This window comes from Lithobates pipiens, unplaced genomic scaffold, assembly GCF_037356315.1.
Source record: "Lithobates pipiens isolate NorthernLeopardFrog02 unplaced genomic scaffold, aLitPip1_a1.2 Scaffold_13, whole genome shotgun sequence".
Lineage (NCBI taxonomy): Eukaryota > Metazoa > Chordata > Amphibia > Anura > Ranidae > Lithobates > Lithobates pipiens.
In genome coordinates this window covers 124,486,517-124,513,086 of record NW_027507718.1, presented here as the reverse complement: position 1 = coordinate 124,513,086, position 26,570 = coordinate 124,486,517, and the positions used below count along the sequence as shown (strand labels likewise).

Sequence of the window (26,570 nt, the reverse complement as noted above, 5' to 3'; positions counted from 1 at the left end):
CAGGAACATATTTGGGAGTTATCACCCTGACAGTGGCTTAATATGGACCTTCATGGCACGACCATCAGGTACAACAGCTGCATATTTAAAAAGATTGAAATCGGCCTTTGAAGTTATTGTAATAAATTTCAAATTTAATTTTAGTGATTGGGTTTGTATCAACTTTAAAATAAGTGATTTGGAGCCTGCTCAACGAAAACTTATATTAACCAGTTCAAGTCCCAAATATGTATATGTATGTTGCAGCTTTGAAGTGGTTTACCCGGATTATTGCTGAAGATATCAGCCATAACCCGTTATTGTTTTTGTACTGGAGCGCTTTCTTAATCGCCGGGAGAGGTTTACCCCCGTCGCTCACCGGTGTTTCTCGGGCTTACTGTTTCTGGCGGTTTGACCGAGAAACAATCAGATGATGATGCCAGCTAGTCCCAGAGGCGATCAATAAGTCAATCCTATTTGATCGCTTCTATGGCTTTGGAGGACTGGAGCGATGTCATGACATCACTTCTGGTCCAGGCTGGAAGTAAATGTTTTGTATTTTTTTTGCTTTTAAAGTCGTGCACACATATGTAAACGGTATTTGCACCACACAAGTGAGGTATCACCGTGAACATTAGAGCGAGAGCAATCATTCTAGCACTAGACCTCCTCTGTAACTCTAAACAGATAACCTGTAAATGCGTTTAAAGCGCCGCCTTTGGAGATTTTTAAGTATCATAGTTTGTTGCCATTCCACAAGCATGTGCAATTTTAAAGCATGACATGTTAGGTATTGATTTACTCGACATATCGTCTTTCACATTTTACAAAAAAATGGAGATATACAGTTTTGCTCATAAGGTTACATACCCTGGCAGAATTTATAATTTCTTGGCCATTTTTCAGAGAATATAAATGATAACACAAAAACATTTCTTTCACTCGTGATTAGTGTTTGGCTGAAGCCATTTATTATCAGTCAGCTGTGTTTACTCTTTTTAAATCATAATGACAACAGAACCTACCCAAATGATCCTGATCAAAAGTTTACATACCCAGGTGATTTTGGCCTGATAACATGCACACAGGTTGGCACAAAGGGGTTTGAATGGCTATTAAAAGTATCTATCCTCACATGTGATCTGTTTGCCTGTAATTAGTGTGTGTGTATAAAAGGTCAATGAGTTTCTGGACTGCTGACAGGCCTTTGCATCTCTCATCCAGTGCTGCACTGGCGTTTCTGGATTCTGAATCATGGGGAAAGCAAAAAAAAATTGGGAAAGAATCTGCGGGAAGTGTTAGTTGAACTGTATAAAACAGGAAAGTGATATAAAAAGATATCCAAGGAATTGAGATTGCCAATCAGCAGTTCAAACTCTAATCAAGAAGTGGAAAATTAGAGGTTCTGTTGAAACCAAACCACGGTCAGGTAGACCAACTAAGATTTCAGCCACAACTGAAGGGAAAATTATTCGGGATGCAAAGAAAAATCCACAAGTAACTTCAGGTGAAATACAGGACTCTCTGAAAACATGTAGTATGGCTGTTTCAAGATATACAATAAGGAGGCACTTGAAGAAATATGGGCTGCATGGTCGAGTCACCAGAAGATAGCCATTACTACACAAATGCCACAAAGTATCCCACTTACAATACGCCAAACAACACAGAGACATACCTCAAACCTTCTGGCACAAAGTCATTTGGAGTGATGAGACCAAAATTGAGCTTTTTGGCCACAACCATAAACGCAACATTTGGAGAGGAGTCAACAAGGCCTATGATGAAAGGTATACCATTCCTACTGTGAAACACTGAGGTGGATCACGGATGTTTTAGGTATGTGTAAGCTACAGAGGCACCGGAAAATTGGTCAGAATTGATGACAAGATGAATGCAGTATGTTATCAAAAAATACTGGAGGAACATTTGCATTCGTCGGCCATGGGACGTACTTAGACATTCCAATATGACAATGATCCAAAACACAAGGCCAAGTCGACTTGTCATTGGCTACAGCAGAATAAAGTGAAGGTTCTGGAGTGGCCATCTCAATCTCCTGACCTCAATATCATTGAGCCACTGTGGGGGCATCTGAAACTTTTTGCCAAGAGGAATGGGGCAGCTTTACCATCTGAGAAGATAAAGAGCCTCATCCACAAATACCACAAAGATTTCAAGCTGTCATTGATGTTAAAGCGGGCAATACATGGTATTAAGAACTGGGGTATGTAACATTTTTATCAGGGTCATTTGGGTAGTTTCTGTTGTCATTATGATTTAAAAAGCGTAGGGGGGGCGTGACCTGAAGTGCTGGGGAGAGGACGCATCTCGGCTGAGCTCCGCCGGCCGAGAAATAATCCTCATCCATCCGCCGTTCCAAGGCAGGATTCTGGCCGGCGGGCACCTCAGCCTACTCCCCACGAGTCCCAGGAACATCCCGGTATTACTGCTCCGGTCCGGTTGTGAGTCCCACGATTAGGCCCGAGGCCTGCTGCATTTATAGAACGCCGGCCGCCATCTTGCGGCCTACAGGGACGCCGAAGCCTCCGCGCTCGCGTACTGCGGGCTGCGCGGATAGCGGTGACACGCACCCACCCATCGGGTGTCGGAGGAGCCCCCCTGAGGCCTGGGAGAGGAATTCAGTGGAGGGGACCGGTGCTGACAGCCCGCACGCTAATATTGAGGACACACTGAAGGCTGAGGTAGGCGGTGGCCATCTTGGTACACCCAGTCCACCATTACAGACCCCTCACACTCCCAAAGGCACATCCTGCTCCCCCCCTGTACTGCATACCGTCCACCCAGTATATAGTGGCCCTGGAGGGCCTAGGGATGGACATGTAATTATATATACCTTAACTGGGGGTGCATACGCGGTTGCAGGGAAAATGGCAGCGTAATTCCCTAGCACCGCGCCGTCTGAACATTTCACTTGGCTGATAAGGCATATTCAACTAGCAATTCTTGTCACATCTACCCCAACTACTGCATGCGCTATTGGGCTACCGGCGTGTATGTATAATACACCCCGGAACCGTCCCCGCAACAGATCACAGCAGAAATCCTCTCCGGTCCAGGGGAAGGCGAAAGGGAAGGGTAAGATGGCGCCCGAACCGCCGGAACCTGATGACACCACACAGCAGTCTGACGATAGCCTGTCACAGTTTCCCTCTAACCTAGCAAGCCCTGTGGACACTAACTCTGATGCTTTGCTACAGAAATTCCGCACCATAGTAAGGGATGAGATCACCTCGGCCTCTCGTAAACTGTCTGCTGAACTGGTGAAGGGTCTTAAAGAACTAGGGCACCGCACTAATCAGTTGGAGGAATGGATGGACCTAACAACCACAGTACTGGAGGGTCATGAGGAAGAGGTGGAGAAACTGAATGCGGAACTTATAACACTCCAGGACAAACTTGAGGACTCAGAAAATAGGGCCCGCAGAGGAAATTTGCGTATCCGCGGCCTCCCGGAGACCATTACGGACCTCCAGGGTACAGCTACAGCGTTCTTTCAGGAGCTTGCACCTGATATTCCTACGGAACGCCTGGAATTCGACCGGATCCATAGGTCCCTCGCTCCCAAGCCAACTGAGGGCCCCCCTAGAGATGTGATCATAAAATTTCACTTCTACAGAACCAAGGAACGGCTTCTCCAGGCGGCCAGGGAATTGCCGGACATTACATTTCAGGGAAACTCCCTCCAATTGTTTGCAGATCTTTCCCCGGTCACTATCGCTAAACGGCGGAATATGAAGCCCTATCTGCAAATCCTGCAAGCCAGAAACATCCGCTATCGGTGGGGGTTCCCCTTTAAACTCTCCTTTTATCATTTGGGACGTCAGTTTCATGCCTCATCTTTGCCGGATCTGAGGCGGCAATTCCAGGAGCTGCAGTTTGACCTCCCTCCTTCTCAACCCGAAGCAGCAGTGGCCCGACCGGGTCCCTCCCGGGCCCCACCGAGATCCTCACAATCCTCACAGCACGGATCCCAAGCCCTCCGCACTCTCAAGGCTCAGAGGTTTCATGAAGCCTCTACAGACGGACATCGATAGAAAAGTGCTGCCCCTGCCTTTTGCAAGTTTGTGCTTTGTTTTTGTTCTTTTTCCCTGCCTTTGTACAGCAGGGAGGCCTCAGGCTCTTGAACAAGCTGCGACTAACGCCACCAGGAGACTGGAGCGAGACACCTCCGAACCACGACTCTGAGGAGTGGTAAGCTGGTCATTATTTGATTACAGTCAGACTGTGCTGGTTTTCAACTTTGGACGGTAAAGAGTGACCCACCTTGCCAGCTGCAGATGACTGGCGGGGGACCTGTTTTGGTCTTTTTTTGGACAAATGATGCACTTTGGTAATGACTGCCGCCTCCCCCCCCCCCCCAATCGCATAGGCTTTTTCAAATCCCCACTCCCTTTTATACCTTTTTGTTTAGATTTTTTTTTTTTCTCTTTTTCTGTTCTCCCAATATAGTATATTTTTTTCATTTTTTTTTTTTTTTTCTCTTCCTTTCTTCTAAACGGAATTCTACTTATTATTTTTGTTGTCAAGGTCCTTGCTTTTGAATTTTTTTTTCCCCTCGCCCCTCATGGCCCTGATCTCTGTATACTGAGGCATTGTTTGGGTTCCACTCAGATGGCGCCGGGTTCATGCTGTTTATTCATGGACAGGGGGTCACCACATGCATTGACCTGTTTTCTGGGGGGGGGGGGGGGGCGGATGGTGACATTTTTCTCTTTTTGTTTTAAGTTATTGTTTTCAGTTTTTTACTTGTTCTTGGGGTTTACATCTATATGCCATTGTTGACATGTTCTTTTATATTCATGGTTATGGTTTTAGTTAAGCCGAGTGGTCTCCGACGGACCACTGCACCCTCACGATGTATTACTTGATCCGAACTAACGTTCGAATCAACACCCGACCAGGTAGTGGGATGTTAAACCCACGACCCATAGCAATCTTACTGTTACAGAGTTATATGTTCACAGCATTGCATGATTCTACTACCTTTTCTGATGTGATACATTACTTCTCTCTTCCTTCTCCCTCTTCACTGCTTCTATCCCTTTCTTTCCCCTCTGGGTTCGCAGGGTGTGTGCTCTGGTTCAAGGTTGATGGCCATCCAGTGCTGTCCCAATGACAATTAACTGGTTGTCCCTGAATGTCCAGGGCATGAACTCTCCCCATAAGAGGGTGAAGGTTTTTAAATATCTGCGCAAACAACAAGTTGACATTGCTTGTTTACAGGAGACTCATTTTTCTGAGACCTCTCATCCTAGGTACTTCGATGCTCAGTTCCCTCAGGTATTTTTTGCAAATGCTCCCACTAAACAAAGGGGGTTCTCGTGGCTTTTCGCAAATCTGTTCCATTTAGTTGCACTAAACAGATTGCAGACCCCGAAGGAGGGTACCTATTGCTCCAAGGCACCATTCATGACACGGAGGTTACCATACTGACGTACTATGCCCCGAATGTAAATCCGGGGCCCTTCTTGACCCATGTCTGCGCCCTGCTTATGTCCCACTGCAAGGGCACCCTCCTTCTTGCAGATGACTCTAATCTTATATTAAATCCCAAACTAGATAAGCATCCGCCCGAGAGAAACGGACAATCGTCAGGGGCTAAGAAATTCACGTCCTCTTTGCAAACACTAGACTTAGTTGACCTGTGGAGGGAGTGTCATCCACAGGGCAGGGACTACACCCATTACTCTCACCCCCATCAGGTTCACTCAAGGATAGACCATATGTTTATGCTCAGACGTCATCTTCCGTTAGTGGTATCGGCCTCAATCTTGGCTGTTCCTTGGTCGGATCATGATCCAGTGCTAGTTGTCTGTCACTCTATCCTGGATAGACCTCGGTTTTCTCCCTGGGTGATGAATGATTCCCTTCTTTCACATGCGGGGGTGACAGCGGATATTGTTAAGGCTTCGGAGGAATACTTTTGTGAAAATTTGGGCTCGGTGCAATCTCCGGTGGTCCTTTGGGAGGCTTATAAAGCGGTGTTGCGGGGTCGGATAATTGGTCTGGCTTCGGCCCGTAAGAGGGCTAGAGAAGCAAAGCAAAAAGAGCTTGAGTCCCGATTGGTGTCTCTATCAGAGAACTTTAAACAATCTCCCACCCCGGGCAACCGTAAGTTGCTGGAATTAGCTAGATCGGAGCTTGATCTGTCTCACGGAGGGCGCTGAGCGTGTACTACGCTGGTCCCGCCAGAGGTGGTATGTGAGAGCAAATAAGCCAAACCATATGTTAGCCAACAGACTCCGAACCTTTGCTCCTAAATTGAACCCGATAACCCTACGAGATAGACACAATGTCCTATCGGCAAACCCGAAACATGTCCTGGAGGAATTCGCGTTTCGCCTTGCGAAGCTATACGAGGCACCAGAGGGAAGTGCGGCTCAGGGCACGGCAGACTTCCTGGAAAGCCTTTCGCTCCCATCCTTAACGGAGGCTCACGTTACCCTCATGGATAGGGATATTCAGCTCTCCGAAGTTCTACAAGCAATAAAAGAACTCAAGGTGGGAAAACGTCCTGGGCCTGACGGGTACACCGCACTTTATTATAGGAAGCTGGCATCGGTGATAGCTCCCCACCTGGTGGCAATGTACAATTCGGTGAAAAACGGCTATCCTCTCACCCCCGATCTTCTGACAGCAAACGTGGTGATGATTCCTAAACCGGACCGTGACCACTCATCTTGGGCCAATTTCAGGCCTATCTCGCTCATTAATGTAGATATGAAACTCTTGACAAAAATCTTGGCGACTCGATTAAACTCTTTTCTCCCCCAGTTAATAAAAAAAGATCAGGTTGGCTTCGTACCTCATAAACAGGCGGGAGATGCAATTCGACGTATAGTTCAACTCCAACATATAGCCCAGGCTCGCTCCCTGGAATCCATGCTTCTCTCCCTTGATATAAATAAGGCCTTTGACTCCTTATCTTGGCCCTATCTCATGTCTGTCCGACGGCACTATGGATTCGGGACTTCCTTTATGACTTGGATGTCAGCCCTATATGATTCCCCCCGAGCAAAAGTTAAATATTACGAATTTGAATCCCCCATGTTTAATGTCAGCAGGGGAACCCGCCAGGGGTGTCTGCTGTCTCCCCTTCTTTTTGTGTTGGCACTGGAACCTCTGGCGGAGGCAATAAGAGCTCATCCAGATATCAGGGGCATAGAAATAGCAGGTTGCCCCCATAAGATTTCCTTATTCGCTGACGACATTCTTCTTTCTGTCACCTCTCCTAGAACTTCCCTGCCAAATTTACACACACTGTTGCAAACCTTTGCGTCTCTCTCAGGACTCCAGATTAACTCATCTAAGTCGAAGGCATTGTCGACTAACCTCTCTGTGGAGTTACTGAGGGACTTGCAATTGGCCTTTCCTTACCAGTGGGTCTCCTCCTTGCCTTATTTGGGAATCCGTCTCACATCGACATATCAGGCGAATTATCCACCATTATTCAAGAAATTAACGGATATGTTGTCAGCGTGGTCCTCTTTACCTCTTTCATGGTTCGGGAGAATAACGGCCAACAGAATGGCGTACCTTCCGAAACTACTTTACTATTTTAGGGTTCTCCCCATCCCGATTCCCTCCCACGTCCTCAATACCCATCAGCGTAGGATCCTGCAATTTATCTGGGGATCATCTCGCCCCCGTATTAATAAACAAATCCTGTTCGCCAACAGAAGTAATGGGGGCCTCTCGGTCCCGAATATAAGAGACTACTACGTAGCTGCCACCATTGCTCCGCTCTCTCACCTCCATGAGACGTATCAACTCCCGCTATGGGCGACTATTGATCTGCTTGAGGCTGACCCCGTCCCAATCTCTTCATTACCATGGCTCCCACCTATACATCGCCCTAAGATAACAGGGCCTTGTATGGTTCATACGCTGCGAGTTTGGGACTCGGTGAAGTACTCGGCGGGGCTGGCTTCTCCCCATCTCCCACTGTTGCGACTTTTGCATTGCCCACTTTTCCCTCCGGGTCTTGATCACCCAGCGCAATTCAAGTGGTGGACCATGAATGGATTTGGCAACGTACATTCCTTGCTTACTCCCACTAGGATCTTAACATATGATGTTCTGCGCTCGTCGCATGACATACCGCTACGAGAATATTACAGATATCTACAGATCCGTCATTTCCTCCAGAGTCTCCTTAAATCGCAGGACGCCCCATACAGGTTGACCCGTTTGAGAGCATCTGCAAATCCAGGCCCCACTCTCCTGGTCTGATATCTATGATTTACTCAGCTCTGATCTCAAAGAGGAGACCTCCAGTGCGGTCTTATCATTTGCAGTGGGAGAGAGAGTTGGGGAAGAAGCTGGATCCGGAGGACTGGCAGGCAATGACCCTAGCCATATCCAACTGCTCGCGCAACGTAGTAATTCTGGAAAATGCATATAAGGTGTTATACCGGTGGTATTATACCCCGACGCGCCTGGCTCGCTTTGCCCCATCCTGTTCCCCTCTTTGTTTCAGGGAATGTGCCCAAGAGGGCACTATGGCCCATATTTGGTGGACGTGCCCGCGGGTGTGCAGACTTTGGGTCAGGGTGTACGCATTGCTCCGTAGCCTGCTTCGAGTAAATCTTAAAAGGGATCCGTTTGAGGCACTCCTTGGCAAACCAATCACTGCGCTATTGCGCCCAGAGCGCCAATTGGCGCAACATCTTTTTACTGCAACTAAGTTGACAATAGCCAGAGCATGGAGAACCCCAGCCCTGAGCTTCGAGGCAGTTAAGAATCGATTGAATGATGTTATGGTCAACGAAAAATTGTCTTCTGTTCTTTCTGACACTCATGCCAAGTTCCTACGTGTCTGGCAGCCCTGGATCGCGTATCATTATTCTCCTAGATTCGATGTCGCTATATTGTCATTGTAAGGATCGGCTGTGCACACCCTGTGAACCCATTCTCTTCCCCCCCCTCCCCTCTCTCTTCCTCTACCCCCCCCTTTCTTCTCTTTCTTTCTTTGGTCTTTCCAATTTACAGTAGATGATTACTATGGGCTGTCATAGTATTGAACGACAAGCTTCTGTTGCAGTCATGTGAACACCCGGGTTCACCCGGACACAGAAAATGTTGGCATCGCTTGGGCAATAGCCTGCTTTACTTAATATTATACTGTGAAACACCTGAACTGTGATTTGTATGAAAGCCTATTGTATTGGAATGCAATTAATAATAATAAAAACTTTTGTAAAAGAAAAAGCGTAAACATAGTTGACTGATAATAAATGGCTTCAGCCAAACACTAAGCACGAGTGAAAGAAAAGTTTTTGTGTTACCATTCATATTCTCAAAAATGACCAAGAAATCATAAAATTTGCCAGGATATGTAAACTTATGAGCACAACTGTATATATTGTGCTTTTTTTTTTTATCATTAAAGTGTTATTTTTTTTCTAAAAAAAATTGTGTTTGCAAAACCGCTGCGCAAACATCGTGTGACATAAAAAATTGCAACGATCGCCATTTTATTCCCTAGGGACTCTGCTAAAAAAAAAGTATATTTGGGGGATATAAGTAATTTTCTACCAAAAAATACTGATTTAAACTTGTAAATAAAAAGTGCCAACAAAAGCCTGGTCTTCAAGTGGTTATACTAAATGGCCTTGACACTGTTATGCTTGTTTTTATTAGACCTTGTATGGAGAAGCACAAGCGCTAACATGAATTGATAGCACGGGCAGGTGACAGGTTCTCTTTACAAAGAAACCAATGTCTCCTCTCCCCTCAACTGCAGATAATCAAACACAAGCACAGATTGTGCTTTATTAGCTGCTTCCCTGACCACAGTAGCCAGAGAATGAATGAACTGAAACCGGAAGTGCCAAATGCAAATAGTTTCCAAGTTCATTCATTGCAGAGGAGATTGGAGAATGGATGTTCCTGGATTTCCTCTCCCTCAACATCTTGAAGTTACCATGGTCATCGGCTTCCTGGAGAAATGGGTGAGCCCATGAACCACCGCCAGTGGCACAGGGTAAGTGAGGGTCCTGCATTGTACGTTAGGGCGTAAAGGGACTCTACTTTTCACTACCCCTTCCTTTTCCCAATACTAAACAAGCAATTATCCTGCAGTATGCAATAGAGGGGGAGCCACACAATACTTCATTTTTAAAGTTTAGCTTTAGCACACATTTTAAAAAGTTATATTCGCTAGCATCTGGTAAAAAAAAAAAAAGTAGTTCTTGCCTCAGTTTTTTCCCTGCCTGCAGCACTCTGCCATGCACCAACGGTCTTTTTCTAGGTTAAATTACTTCTCAGTGTCATTCAACCCAGCTCATATAAACCCAGGGCCTCAAGGACCTGTCTATGGCCGTATGTCATTAGACCAGCCTTTTTCAACCAGGGTGCCCAGGCAAGTATAAGCAGCCATGGAGGCTGACATTAAAATGTATAAAACAAATCTGTAATATACTGCAGCTTACCATCCTTAAATGTGTGCTTTTTTAAACTTTATTTTGACCTATTGATCCAGCCAGTCACACACTTCCTGTCTTATGCCGTGTACACACAAGCGTTTTTTCAGTCGGAATAAACTCTGAAGGTTTCTCCAACGGAATTCCACTGAAGCTGTCTTGCATACACACGGTCACACACCAAAATCCGACCATCAAGAATGCAGTGGCGAACAACACGTATGACGGGACTAGAAAAAGGAAGTTCAATAGCCAGTAGCCAATAGCTTCTGTCTCGTACTTGCTTCAGAGCATGCCTTGTTTTTGGTATGTCGGAACAGTATACAGACGAGCGGTTTTCCCGATAGGAATTTGTTCCGTTAGAAAAATTTAGAACATGTTCTCTTTCTAGGTCCGTCAGAATTTTAGACGTAAAAAGTCCGATGGGGCATACACACAGGGCCGCCATCAGGAGGGAACAGCCCATACAAGTGTAAGGGGCCCGAGCGACCTGAGGGGCCCGGTCCCTCAGGACACCCGGGCTCCAAGTTGGCACCTCCACTTTGTTCTTTTGCCCTGCCTACACTAGTCCCAATTCCCGTTGGTGCTGCCCACTGAACTAGCTTCTGACTCCCAGTTACCCGATGTACTTGAGGGGCGCAGAAATGAGTGCCCACCCCCCAGAATTCCGTGGTTCCATCCACCTGCTCCTCTTCTCCCCCTCCTTTGATGGCCGCTAAGATGCTCAGTCCTCCTAACCATTTTCTGGCCTCAGTGTGTAGTGACAGGCACCTCGGGAGGTTCGGCTTTCCTGGAAGGAAACACTGCTCTGTCCCGTCCAGCATGCCTGAGCTTCACACATACATCCTTTCTCCCGACCCTCTCTCCCTGTTCATGTGCTAATGTATGTGTTAAGGGGATGTGGGGGAGGGAAGATTAAGTAGCCAACAGCCACACTGAAAGAAGCCGCTGACTGAGGGCCCCCAGGGACCTTCCAAGTAAGTGAGCACTGTGACCAAACCCTGTCATCTCTCTCTCCCTGACCACCCTGCTCTCTCCCTTATCCCCCCTCCCTCTCCCTTATCCCCCTTCTCTCCCTGACCCACCTTCTCTCCCCGACCCCCTTCTCTCTACCCTAGACCCTCCTGCTCTCTCCAACTGATCCCCTCTCTCTCCCTGACCCCCCTCTCTCCCTGACCCCCCTCTCTCCCCCTGACCCCCTGCTCTCTCCCCTGACCTCCCTGCTCTCTTCCTGACCCCCCTCTCTCTCCCTGACCTCCCTCTCTCTCTCTGACCCTCCTGCTCTCTCCCTGACCCCCTCCTCTCTCCCTGACCCCCTCTCTCTCCCTCTGACCTCCCTGCTTTCTCCCTGACCCTCCTGCTCTTTCCCTGACCCCCTCTCTCTCCCTGACCCTCCTCTCTCCCTGACCCCCCTCTCTCTCCCCCTGACCTCCCTGCTCTCACCCTGACCCCCCTCTCTCAACCTTGACCCTCCTGCTCTCTCCCTGACCCTCATGCTCTCTCCCTGACCCCCTCTTTCTCCCTGACCCCCTCTTTGTCCCTGACTCCCTCTCTCTCCCTGACCCTCCTCTCTCCCTGACTCCCCCTCTCTCTCCCCCTGACCCCCCTCTATCTCCCTGATTCCCCTTTTCTTGCTCCTTTGACTTCCCTGCTCTCACCCTGACCCCCCTATCCCCCTGACCTCCCTGCTCTCACGTGACCCCCTTTCTCTCCTCCTGACCTCCCTGCTCTCCCCTACCCCCCTCTCTCTCTCCCCCTGGCCCCCCTCTCTCTCCCTGACTACCCCACTCTCTCTCCCTGACCCCCTTCTTTTTCCCTGCCTCCCCCCTCTCTCTCTCCCTGCCCCTTCTATCTCTCCCTGCCCGTCCCCCCTCTCTCTCTCCCTCTCTCCCTCTCTCCCTCTCTCCCTCTCTCTCTCTCTCTCTCTCTCTCTCTCTCTCTCTCTCTCACCTAAATCTGATAGACCATCTAACACTCCCCTCCCCCCTGCCCCTCAGACTGCTGTCCAAAGGTGTCTCTGTTGCTCCTTCATCCAGAGTGGGGGCACTCTGATGCAGGTGTGTTACTGGCCAGATCACAAGGGGAAAACAGAAAATAAAAAAAGCCTAAAAAAATAAAATGAATGCAGCCACCACATCTAAGTATTGGTAAGCTGTAAATTCTATCCCTCTCAATTCACAGAGGATTCGGTGGGATGGCCAGTGGGTGGATCCTGGGGAATGTTGGTGGCCAGGCCCAGTGCTAAAGCTGTCTAAGGGGCCCCAACATTTCTGATTGTGGCCCTGGATACACACGATCAGAATATACAATGAAAAGCTCCCGTTTGACTTCTTCTGTCGGAAATTCCACTCGTGTGTACCCGGCATTAGGGTGTCTCCACGCCACAGGAGTTGCAATGAAAACTGGGGAGAGGATAGTGTTGGACTAGTAGATTTAGATGGCCTTGACTATCAGATTAAAGCCAAGCTCTAGCTAACCCTTTTTAAGCAGTTACAGCAACAGCTTTTTTTCCTTTTGGTATAAAGGTTTTACATAAATGATAAAAGCTGACCATTGTAAGCACACTTATCAATGTCTTAAACTCTAACTGCCACTTTGGCTGGGTGACTTGGTCTATTAAAGGAAGTTGAAAAACAGATTACTGGATCAACAGGTGAAAATAATTTAAGAAAAGCCTAAAAAAATGAATTTGACCACCGCTGAGGCCTGGTTCACACCTATGAATTTTTTTAATGCATTTTAAGTTTTGCAGAAACACACTACAGTCCATTTAACATGGTTTCCTTTGGATGTAGTTCACATCTGGGCATTTTATGGAAAGGGCCAGGGACTTTTTTTCTAGTTTTGGTTCCATAGACTTCAATGGATCAAAACCGTGTGTTGAAAAATGCACCTGGAATATGCAAACTACAACCTGCATAGGTGTGAACCAGGCCTTATAATAACAGGTAAGCGGCAATATGAAAAGAACTGTTTTGGTGTTTAGGTTTTTTTCTTATTTCTTTATTTTGTGCGTTTAAAACACTATGGGCCCTGTTTATTGTAACCAGGGCAGGACTTACCATTGGGCTTGACTGGGCTCAAGCCCATGGGCCCCACCCAATAGGGGGCCCCACCAAGATACATAGCCGAGTGTACCCGGCTCGGCTCCACTCAGTTATGCCCAGTCCCGCCCATGGACAAAACACAGGGACTGGGCGTGACTGTGAGCCGAGCCGAGTACACTCGACTACTATCGGCTCCGCTCGGGACTGTGAGAGGGCCCGAGAGCCGCTGAGATACACAGGACTCTGTATCTCGGCAGCGCCATTTTTAAACTTCAAGACTGCAATGACAAGCCTGCAAATGACAAGGCTGCAGATGGATGGGCAAGGCTGCATTGATGGGCATTTAAATGTAATTTTTTTTTTCCTTTTAACTTCCCTCCTAAAAGTTTTATCCTTAAAATTCCCTCCTAAACTTGGGGTGCGTGTTATATGCCAGCACGTGTTATACGCCGATAAATATGGAAATGTATAGAAGGTAGGGCCCGAAAGTGACTCAAGCCCAGGGGCCCCCACCACCCTAAGTCCTGCCCTGATTGTAACAAAGAAACAAATTACTAAGGAAACCTCAGTACTACAGTAATTTAGGTAAGCAAATAGCCCAAGTGATTTTTTTTTTTTAAACTTCTTTTTTTTTTATTATTAGTAATTGGTACAGACAGGTATGATATAACAGACATTGTACATCAGGGTGTAATATAAACAGGACATCATGTATGGTATCAAGTCTTACGTTTTTAGCTTCCCTGTGCTTCATTTATTCAGTAAGGCCGCGTACACACGGGCGGACTGTCTGCCCAACTTAGTCCGCCGAAACACATTTGAGCGGACAGTCCGCTCGTGTGTGGGCTTCAGAGGACTTTTTCAGCAGACAGTCTGACGAACAAAGTCTTACGGAATTTCCGTAAGATTGTCCGTCCAAACTTGGTTTGAGCGGACAGTCCGCCCGTGTGTGTGCCAGTCCGCTGTACTTTCGAAATGAGCGGACTTTTCCCGCCCGGAGAAAAGTCTGCTCATTTCGAGCGGGTATCCAGGTAGGCGGAGCACGCGACGGAGACGTCGCGGGCCCCGCCGCCTGGTATGGACTTGAAGGGGAACCCCAACGCCGAAAAAAATCGGCGTGGGGGTGCCCCCCAAGTCCACAACAAACCCTTGTCCGAGCACGCTACCCGGCCGGCCAGGAAAGGGGGGCGAGCGAGCGCCCCCCCCCCCTCCTGAGCCGTACCAGGCCGCGTGCCCTCAACATGGGGGGTGCCTTGGGGAAGGGGGGGCCACGCGGCCCCCCCCCACCCCAAAGCACCTTGTCCCCATGTTGATGAGGACAAGGCCCTCTTCCCGACAACCCTGGCCGTTGGTTGTCGGGGTCTGCGGGCGGGGGGCTTATCGGAATCCGGGAGCCCCCTTTAATAAGGGGGCCCCCGGATACCGACCCCCCACCCTATGTGAATGAGTATGGGGTACAATGTACCCCTACCCATTCACCTGTAAAATAAAAGTACCAAAAAAAACACAACACACGAGATAAAATATTTTATTGCACAGCTCCGGGGGTCTTCCGTCTTCGGGGGTCTTCTCGCCAGACTCCTCCGCTATCTTCTTGTAGCTCTTTTGCTAGCGGAGGAGTCCGGCTTTCTTCCTCCCCGCCGCCGGCCTCTTCTCCGGACTTCGGGGGTCTTGTCCCCCTCTTCGGTTCTTCTGCCGGGCCACCGCGCCTTCTTATAGCTCTTTTACAGGCGGTGGCCCGGTCTTCTGTCGCCGCCGCCTTCCGTTCTTCTTCTTCTTCTTCGTCTTCTCCAGGAGATGTTGCCTCGACGATCTCTCCGGCCGGAATGCCAGGGCCGCGCTGCGCGGCCACTTATATAGTGACAATGGGGCGGTGTCACATGGTATATGTCACATGGGTTGGTGTCACATGGTGACCCCGCCCCCTTACGATGTCATAGTCCCCATGTGACATCAACCCATGTGACCAACCCATGTGACATATACCATGTGACACCGCCCCATTGTCACTATATAAGTGGCCGCGCAGCGCGGCCCTGGCATTCCGGCCGGAGAGATCGTCGAGGCAACATCTCCTGGAGAAGGCGAAGAAGAAGAACGGAAGGCGGCGGCGACGGCGGCGACAGAAGACCGGGCCACCGCCTGTAAAAGAGCTATAAGAAGGCGCGGTGGCCCGGCAGAAGAACCGAAGAGGGGGACAAGACCCCCGAAGTCGGGAGAAGAGGCCGGCGGCGGGGAGGAAGAAAGCCGGACTCCTCCGCTAGCAAAAGAGCTACAAGAAGATAGCGGAGGAGTCTGGCGAGAAGACCCCCGAAGACGGAAGACCCCCGGAGCTGTGCAATAAAATATTTTATCTCGTGTGTTGTGTTTTTTTTGGTACTTTTATTTTACAGGTGAATGGGTAGGGGTACATTGTACCCCATACTCATTCACATAGGGTGGGGGGTCGGTATCCGGGGGCCCCCTTATTAAAGGGGGCTCCCGAATTCCGATAAGCCCCCCGCCCGCAGACCCCGACAACCAACGGCCAGGGTTGTCGGGAAGAGGCCCTTGTCCTCATCAACATGGGGACAAGGTGCTTTGGGGTGGGGGGGCCGCGTGGCCCCCCTTCCCCAAGGCACCCCCCATGTTGAGGGCACGTGGCCTGGTACGGCTCAGGAGGGGGGGGGGCGCTCGCTCGCCCCCCTTTCCTGGCCGGCCGGGTAGCGTGCTCGGACAAGGGTCTGTTGTGGACTTGGGGGGCACCCCCATGCCGATTTTTTTCGGCGTTGGGGTTCCCCTTTAAGTCCATTCCAGGCGGCGGGGCCAGCGACGTCTCCTTCGCGGGCCCCGCCTACCTGGAGACGCGCTCAAAATGAGCGGACTTTTCTCAGCGTGTGTGGGCGAATCCGTTCATTTCAAAAGTAGAGCGGATTGTATGGCGGACTTAGTCCGCCGTATTAGTCCGCTCAAAAAGTGCTGTGTGTGGGCAAGTCCGTTCATTCAAAAGTTTGGACGGACTGTCTGTCGGATTGTCTGACGAACTTAGTTGGCCAGACAATCCGCCCGTGTGTACGCGGCCTCAGTGTGTACTTTTTCTCCCCCCCCCCCCCCTAAACCCAAACAACAATAAACAAACATACAAACAAACTGTTGCACGCATATGTAAGATAGTCAGGTGGCAAAAAGTTCGAAGCACAAACCCATTCCTCTGAGGTCAAGAGAGTCCCATGGTAGTATTCTCATATAATGTTAGGTTCACAATTCAGCAGTTCCACATGTTTCTACCTTTTCCACCCAATCTCCCCATATTTTAAGAAACTTTCCTGCCCTTCCCCTTGCCTCATATGTTATTTTGTATATCGGTATGTCCTGATTAATCAAGGCTTTCCATCTGTTTAAGGAGATCATTGCGGTTTGTGTCCATTGTAAGAGTATAGTCTTCCTAGCATAATATAGCAGAAAGCGCAAAAATTGCTTACGGTAACTACTAAGATCTACCTCCTCAAACACCGAGAGGAGACACCATTTAGGACTACATATATTGGGCAGGTCAAAAGTGACCGCAGCAAAGTGGGTCATCTGAGACCAAAATGGTCTTATCTTCTCACAGTCCCATAGCATATGTAACAAGTTTCCCTCCCCTCTACCACACTTATGACACACTGGGGTAGGTATTTTCCGCATACGAAAAAGACGTAGAGGAGTGTAGTATATCCTGTGAAAAATACGTATCTGTATCATTCTATCTCTGGCGGAGATAGCAGTGCTAAAATACGTATCCAGGAGTTCCTCCCAGTTACCCTCTGAAAGCTCAGGTATATCCCTCGTCCATTGTTGTTTCAGGATTTGTAATCTAGTAGCTCTAGGTTCATTCAGTACCTTGTAATAAGTGGAAACAAGTTTAACATGCTCTGGTCGTGCTAGCGCTCCCTCTAATGTAGAATTCTGAAAGAAAACATCCCTGAGTCCCAACTGAGAATCAAATGCGTGTTTCAGTTGTAAATATCTAAATCTCCAGGACTCAGATATACCCAGCTCCTGTCGCAACGTTGGGAATGTTTTAAAGCCCCCCTCCTCGTACAGTTGGTGAACGTATTTTAAGCCTCTTTCAGCCCATCTGCTTGCAGCAGGTAAATCTCGAAAGTGTGGGAATGAAGAGTTATTCCATATGGGCTGATTGGGTGATATCGTAGGGTGGGCTTCAGGCACCAGTGTCTGACATACTTTAAAGATTTTGAGAGAGACCTTGATCATGTCTGTACCACTCCTCCCAGCAACTCCCCCCCTAAATACAACGTTCGATAGTGCCTCATAGGAGGAAAGCAATGCTGCCTCTGCCGCAGTCGCAGCATTATTCAATTGTGGGAACAGCCACCAATGTACATATACCAATTGTGAGGCGTAGTAGTACAGTCTCAGGTTTGGTAGTGCCAGTCCCCCCTTATTTATGGGTAATTGCAGAGTAGTCATTGCTATCCGTGGGTTTTTAGGAGACCACAGAAATGTGGATACTAAAGAGTCAATCTCTTGAAAAATCGCCTTGGGCACATATACCGGGCAGTTTGCTAAGATGTATAATAGTTTGGGAAAAAACACCATTTTAAATAAATTGGCCCTCCCCATCAACGTAAGGGGTAAGTTAACCCAGTTATTAAGTTTAACCTTAAGGGAAGCTATACAAGGGAGAAGATTATCTGGGATGTACTTTGAGATTGGTAGCCGAACCACCACCCCTAAGTATTTAAACTTTGTGGCAATCTGCAGAGGACAGTTTTGTGGTAATTGATCAGGGGAATCTGAGTCTATTGGGAATATAATGGATTTGGTCCAATTAATCTTCAGCCCTGAATATGCGCCAAAAGCAGTGATCAACTGTAGCAACCTGGGAATCGTACATTTAGGATTCGACAAATAAAGCAGCATATCATCGGCATATAGTGATATACGCTCTTCCAATGGCCCTATCCACATGCCCTGTAGCTCCGCGGAACCCCTTAACCTTGCCAGAGGCTCCACTGCCAACGCATATAGAAGGGGTGACAGAGGACAACCCTGCCGGGTGCCTCTATGAATTCTAAAGGGTTTAGAAATTACACCATTAAGCCGAAGGCGTGCTATGGGTTGGTCATACAATATTCTAATCCAGGTAATAACATTGTGTCCGAAGCCAAATTTTTCCATAACATATAGGAGATAAGGCCATTCCACTGAATCAAACGCCTTATGGGCGTCCAGAGACACAATCGCTCTAGGGACTGTTAGTGGATTGGGGGTCTGTAGATTGGTATATAATCTGCGAACGTTACTATAGGTAGATCTTCCGGGGATAAAGCCGGTCTGATCTGGGTTAATTAGGGTGCTAATTATAGAATTTAATCGAGTGGCTAGAATTTTAGATAAAATTTTCAGGTCCGTATTAATTAATGAGATTGGTCTGTATGATTCACAGTAATGCGGGTCTTTGTTGGGTTTGGGAATTAATACAATAAGTGCTTCTTTCATGGATGGGGGTAGGCAGCGCTGTGCAAAAATGGTTGAAAAAAGTTTACACAGTCTGGGGACTAGGATATCCTGATATTCTAGATACCATTCAATGGGGAATCCATCTGGACCCGGGGTCTTGTGTTTTACAAAGTTTTTAATGGTGAGCGTTATCTCCTCAACAGAAATGGGCGATTCCAGGGACATCTTCTGTTCTAGGGGCAACACCGGGAAGTCAATCGTATCAACATATTCATATAGTTCAGGAATGGTATAGTGGGCCTGGGAACGATATAAGTTTGTGTAGAAGCTTTGGAAAATCTCCATAATCTCATCCTGTGTAAGCCCAAGTGATTTAGTGCATCAGTACTCAACCAAAAACTGAAGTTTCCGTTTGTAGTGAAAATGAACGTCAATCGGAAATTAACCCCAGCTACAGTAACTGTGACGTTATCTTTTCTCCAGGATTTACCCCTTCTGGTCCCTGCAGTGGCGGGTATTTTTGCCCTGAAGAGGAACGTTTTGAGCGGTGCATGTGCTACCGAGATTGTGGATATGATGGTGAACCTGTTTGTGGATCTGATGGTGTAATTTATCAAAACCAGTGTCAGATGGAAGTTGCAGGATGCAGAAATAACACCAGAATTGAGCAAGTGGCAATGTCACAGTGTGTACCAGGTATTTTCATTAAATGAACAAATATTTGAAAGTGTATATATTTGGCATATTTTATGAACATTTCTGTCATTGGAATTTTTAAATGTAACTCTGTTTTAGTTTCCTTTTACGTCTTGCTGTACCTTAAGTTCCTTGGTAATTTATTTACAGTATATATGATCTCAGCCATCCAGCTATATTTTTTCAGCTGATGCTCCCATTAGATATTTAGCAAGTTATGTACAGTTACTCAATATACTGTTGGCTACTGCTATAGACTTTTATATTTATTACACTGAACATTATTGAATTCTTCAAAATGTTCCCTCTACCTATTCAAATTTCTAGCTGATATTGCTGTTTTATGCGTTTTTTTCCTGGTTATAGACTGTTCTTCGTTTAGCAATTGTATTATAGCCACCTTGATGTATATTTACACCTGCAAGAAATGTATGTTACTTCCTGTTCTTGGGTCTTTAATAGCTGCCTTTGTTTATCAGTTTGCATTATGTGCACTAAGATGGAATCCAAAATCTGAACCAGCTAAGCAATACATTGTATATATTAGTGTGGTATCATTGAAAGTTGAATTGTGTGGGTCGCTACTCCAGTAGGCATTTGAACTTCCTCTTCTCCACTGTATTGAACGTCATATCCAGTTTATACATGTTCCCACTTTCCTAGATGGCACAAATATTTGACTGATTGATTTTACTTGCTGTCTGGAACTTTCTTTAAGAGTAAATATTTTTTTATTTCTGACTGCAGGCATTTACCCTTATAGCATGAAACACTTTAAAAGACCAGACTGTTTTTATGGATTTTTTAACTCTTTTAAAAGAAAATGTTTTCTTCTAGGTCTCAGATAGTGTGAACAGCTGACATTGTAAACATCTCAACTCAAAGCCAAAAAGAGGCCAAACCTTCCCCTAGGCCCCTTTCACACTGGGGGAGTTTTCAGGTGCTACAGCGCTAAAAATAGTGCATGTGTAGCCCCTGAAAAAACCGGCCCCTTTCACTCCAGTGTGAAAGCCGGAGGGCTTTCACACTGGAGCGGTGCGCTAGCAGGATGGTGAAAAAAGTCCTGCTAGCCGCATCTTTGAAATCAATGGGGCAGCACGGCTATATTGTCGTCAAAGCGCCCCTGCAGTGGCGCTTTGTGGCGGGTTTTAACCCTTTTTCGACCGCTAGCGGGGGTTAAAACCACCCGCTAGCGGCCGCAGACCGCCGCTAAAACAACGGTAAATGTCAAGACAGGTGGGTGGCTTCCTCAATATCTTTAGGTTACAAAGTAGAGTTTCCAAGAATTCCCATCTCCTCGTTTTCTCAGATCAAACATTCCCAGAGATCCAGTAAAAAAGAAGTCTCTCTTTCTAGCTTTGGATCATCTCTTGTCTCAAAGAGTGATATGGATGGTCCCCTTGGAAGAGCAAAGATTAGGTTTTTATTCAAACCTTTTCACGGTACCACGGGGATGTCAGACCCATTTTAGATCTCAAAGATCTAAACCAGTTTTTGAATATCTACTCTTTTTGCATGGAGTCAATCCGATCAGTAGTCTCCATCCTACAAGGTGTAGAACTTCTGGCGTCAATCAACATCAAGGATGCTTCTCCATGTGCCGATTTTCCCCCTCTCACCAGAAATATTTACGATTCGAGGGAGAAAATTTCAGTTTGTAGCTCTGCCCTTCGGTCTAGCTATCTCACCTTGAATGTTTACAAAGATCCTGGCTCCTCCTTTAGCCAGATTAACCACTTGCTTACTGGGCACTTAAACACCCTTCCTGCCCAGACCAATTTTCAGCTTTCGATGCTCTCACACTTTGAATGACAATTACTCAGTCATGCAACACTGTACCCAAATGAATTTTTTGTCCTTTTTTTCCCACAAATAGAGCTTTCTTTTGGTAGTATTTGATCACCTCTGGGGTTTTTATTTTTTGCGCTATAAATGAAAAAAAAACGCATATTTCTTTGTTTCTGTGACAAAATTATGCAAATTATAAATTTTTCGTCATAAATTTTGGCCACTATTTATACTGCTACATGTCTTTGGCAAAAATAACCCAAATTAGTGGATATTATTTGGCCTTTGAGAAAGTTAGAGAGTCTACAAGCTTTGGTGCGAATCGCACAAAATTGATCACATCTGATCTACTGGTGGACTATCTCACTTCTTGCGACCCGAACAAGTCAGGAAAGTACAAATACCCCCCAAATTACCCCTTTTTGGAAAGTAGACATTCCAAGGTATTTAGTAAGAGGCATGGTGAGCTTTTTGATGTTGTAATTTTTTCCCACAATTCTTTGCAAAATTAAGATTTTTAATTTTTTTTTTTCCACAAAATTGTCATTGTAATAGGTTATTTCTCTCACGTGGCATGTGTATGCCACAAATGACACCCCCCAAAAAATTCTGCTACTCCTCCTGAGTATTACGATACCACATGTGTGGGACTTTTTCACAGCCTGGCCACATAGAGAGGCCCAACATGCAGGGAGCATGTCACATGTTCTAGGAGCATAAATTACACATCTAACTTGTTGACAACCTATTACACTTTTGAAGGCCCGGGAGCACCAGGACAATGACACGTGGCACTGATGACAGGTGGCACTGATGACAGGTGGCACTGATACGTGGCACTGATGACACGTGGCACTGATGACAGATGGCAATTATATGTGGCACTGATGACAGATGGCACTTATACGTGGCACTGATGACACGTGGCACTAATACGTGGCACTGATGACAGATGGCACTGATACGTGGCACTAATACATGGCACCGGTGACAGATGGCACTAATACGTGGCACCGATGACGCGTGACACTGATGACAGATGGCACTGATAAGTGGCATTGATGACACGTGACACTGACAACAGATGGCACATGACACTGACAGGTGGCACTGATGACAAATGGCACTTATACGTGGCACTGATGACAGATGGCACTAATATGTGGCACTGATGACAGATGGCACTATGTGGCACTGATGACACGTGGCACTGATGACAGATGGCACTTATACGTGGCACTGATGACAGATGGCAGTGACAACAGGTGGCACTGGTGACAGATAGCACTAACAGGTAGCACTGGGAACAGACAGCACTAGCAGGTGGCACTGGGGAGGATGGCACTGGGCAAGGATGGCACTGGGGCGGATGGCACTGGGGGAGGATGGCACTGGGACGGATGGCACTGGGGGAGTATTGCACTGGGGTGGATGGCACTTTTTTTTTCCTTTTTATTTTTAACTTACGGCTGCTGCAGCCATTGATCTCTCCCTTCTCACACGCTGTCTGTGTGAGGAGGGAGAGCGGCGCTGAGAGATGATCTCATATGTTTACATATGAGATCATCTCACATTGGACACGCCGATCGTGCTGTAAACGGCCGCTGTGATTGGCCGTTTACAGCGATCTGTGACTGGCTGTGTCCGAGGGACACGGCCAGCACAGAACTTCCCCGATGCACGCTCGCTGGAGCGCGCATTGCGGAAGTAAACAGGAGGCCGTTCAGGAACGGCCTCCCGGCAGATAGCGTCTGCTCTGCAGCCGTATTTCGGCTATAGGGCAGGCGTGAAGCGGTTAAGGGCTCAAGGTATAACGATACTAGCCTACTTGGACGATCTACTCTTGACAGATCAATCGGTAGCTCGCTTAAACCAAAGTTTGGTCACCACAGACAGCTGCCTAGAGAAATCCTCCTTAAAACCATCAAGGAGATTGCAGCACTTGGGCTGATCATATCTACAGTTCAGAAGAGGGCATTTTTGGCCCAAGAAAGGATCAGTTCCATAAGGGAACTGATTCAGTTGGTCAAAACAAAGAAGAATCCTTCTATTCGACTTTGCATGAAATTGTTGGGAAAGATGGTGGCTTCTTTCGAGGCCGTTCCTTATGTGCAGTTTCATTCAAGACTGCTGCAAAACAGTATCCTGTCAACTTGGAACAAGAAGGTCCAAGCTCTGGACTTCCCAATACGTTTATCCCCCAAAGTGCATCAGAGCCTCAATTGGTGGTTGATATCCAAGAATCTTCAAAAAGGAAAATCCTCTCTACCAGTTACCTGGAAGGTGGTAACAACAGATGCCAGCCTTCTGGGCAATGGAGCAGTCCTGGAAGATGCGTCTGTCCAAGGGAAATGGTCCAAATCAGAAATGAATCAATATTCTAGAGATTCAGGCAGTACCCCTGGCCCTGAAGGCCTGGACGCTCATACTACAGAATTGTCTTGTCAGAATCCAATCCGACAATGCCACAGCAGTGGCCTATATCAATCATCAAGGGGGCACGAGAAGTTGTGCGGCCCAAAGAGAGGTGAATCATATCCTATCTTGGGCAGAAGACAACATTCCTTGTCTGTCAGAAATCTTCATTCCAGGGATAGAGAATTGGCAGGCAGACTATTTGAGTCGCCAACAGTTGTTTCGGGAGAATGGTCTCTTCACCCCGACATCTTTCTGTCAATATTGACTGATCTGTGCGTTCCCTCCTGTTCTTTGGTGCCTTCTTCGCAGGATCAAGCATGAAGGGAAGGAGGTGATTCTTATGGCCCTGGCGTGGCCCAGGAGATCTTGGTTTGCAGAGATCGTAAAGGTGGTGGTAGGGGACCCATGGACTCTACCACTATGGCCAGACCTTCTCTCTCAAGGTCCGGTATTCCATTCTACCTTCCAAGTGCTAAATTTAACGGTCTGTCTATTGAGACCCACATTCTGAAAGACCGTGGGCTGTCAGCTTCAGTAGTTTCTACTTTAGTTAATGCTTGGAAGCCGGCCTCCAGAGTCATATACTATAGAGTCTGGAAGGCATATGTCTCCTGGTGTGAATCCAGAGGTTGGCACCGCAAGAAATATGTCATAGATAGGATCCTTGAATTTCTACAGATGGGATTGGAAATGAAGCTGGCCTTGAGTACTATCAAAGGCCAGGTGTTGGCCTTATCAGTGTTTTTTCAACGACCACTTGCTTCACACTCTCTGGTTTGTAACTTTATTCAGGCGGTATCATGGATTAATCCTCCAGTTAGGTCACCCCTGAACCCTTGGGACTTTCCTGTCGGCATTACAGACAGCCTTTTGAGCCAATACGAGATATTACCTTGGACCCCTTGACGAGGAAAATCATTTTCTTTATTGCCATATCTTCTGCAAGAAGAGTATCAGAGTTGGCTACTCTTTCTTGTAAAGAGCCATATTTGATTATTCATAATAATAAGGTTATATTGTGGCCTCATCCTAATTTCCTACCGAAGATAGTGTCAGGTTTTCATTTAAACCAAGATATTGTTCTGCCTTCATTTTTTCCAGAACCTCATTCTGTGGAAGAAAGGTCACTACATTCTCTTGATGTGGTGAGAGCGGTCAAGGTCTGTTTGAAGGTGACCGCTCAGATTCGTAAAACAGATGTTTTGTTTGTGTTGCCAGACAGTCCTAAAAGAGGACAGGCAGCGTCCAAATCTACTATTTCTAAATGGATTAGTCAAGCGATTGTTCGAGCTTATGGTTTAAAAAGGAAAACTCCACCTTTTCATATTGAAGCGCACTCCACCAGGGCTGTTGTTGCTTCTTTGGCAGTGCATCAGCAAGCCTCCATGGTTCAGATCTGCAAGACCGCAACATGGTCTTCAGTCCATACATTTACCAGATTCTATCAAGTAGATGTAAAAGTGATCAGGATATTGCCTTTTGGCGCAGCATACTTTAGGCTGCTGTATAAGTCCTCTAGTCTCTTAGTGCCCTACCTTTGTTGTGTCTCCCATCAGTTGGCATTGCTATGGGACATCCCATAGAGTGACTACTATGGCTCTGTGTCCTGTGATGTACCATAAGAAAATAGGATTTCTAAAACAGCTTACCTGTAAAATCCCTTTCTTTGAAGTACATCACGGGACACAGAAGTCCCTCCCTTCTTTGGTATACACGTGCATTGCTTTGCTACAAAACTGAGGTACTCCCATTAGTGGGAGGGGTTATATAGGGACTGCACTTTTTGTCTTAGGGTGTGCCAGTGTCCATCACCTGAAGGTGGCCTATAACCCACATCGTAACTACTATGAGCCTGTGTCCCGTGATGTACTTCAAAGAAAAGGATTTTACAAGTAAGCTGTTTTAAAAATCCTATTTTAAATGGCAGTATGTTTTAGGGTTATTGTAGTAAATCAGTCGACCTATCCAAACACAGAACACATACGCATGGGGGTGGATGCAAGGAAACATTGTGGATCCTAACAACTGATGAGAACTTGTAGCAGTGAGGAAAGAGGCAAAGGAAAACTGGATAGACTATGGAAATAGCTAGAGAATGCCATCATGAGCTTGATGTGATTTAACTCAGCAGTGGGTGGGATCATGAATTCCACATCGCCATTTCAAATTAAGCAGGGGATGATACTTCCCAAACATCAGATTAGTGGTAGCAAGGCAGATTACAAGGCATTTTTAAGCAGGTGGCCAACAACAACACAAAACAGAGTTTAACCTTGGAAAAGTCTTGTGCATATATTCTTTGGGCTGATTTTTATTTTTAACTGAAATGTGCACATAGGAAAAAGTACATTGCACTTTACACATCTTATCAAATCATGTATTGTGTTTGTTCTTTAAAAGTCTTCATGTGTTTTTTTTTTCCTGTTCTATAATAGCATACCCTTTTTTTTCTGCAGAAGAAAATACCTCCGAAGAGGAAACTGACAGTGTTACATTACCAGAACCATTTCAAGAGAAAACTGGTATATTGCATACCCATTTTTATCTTTCTTCATTAGGAGACCACATGTTTTAATAGAACATGTGTTAATTAACACCACATGCAGTACGTTAAATAGAATGTGCAGTCTTCTTGTTCCCAATAGGAAAAATTGGTTACAGTGCACCCGGAAAATATTCACAGCGCTTCACTTTTTCCACGTTTTGTTATGTTATAGCAGGGGTGCCCAATCTTTTGAAGAGCAAGGGC

The 26,570-nt window shown here is 46.7% G+C and overlaps 1 protein-coding gene across 3 annotated transcripts in view; it reads left to right on the top strand.

Annotated features, from left to right (window-relative positions):
• The window catches only part of CPAMD8 (C3 and PZP like alpha-2-macroglobulin domain containing 8), a 356,744-nt gene that overhangs the window by 303,677 nt on the left and 26,497 nt on the right, over positions 1 to 26,570 (top strand). For 2 of the 3 annotated variants that reach the window (XM_077475515.1, XM_077475514.1), the window contains exons 40-41: positions 19,403 to 19,615; positions 26,278 to 26,343. In XM_077475515.1, the coding sequence (XP_077331641.1) occupies positions 19,403 to 19,615; positions 26,278 to 26,343 (279 nt within the window). The remainder of the gene's footprint in view (positions 1 to 19,402; positions 19,616 to 26,277; positions 26,344 to 26,570) is intronic. The other variant, XM_077475516.1, reaches the window with a different exon arrangement.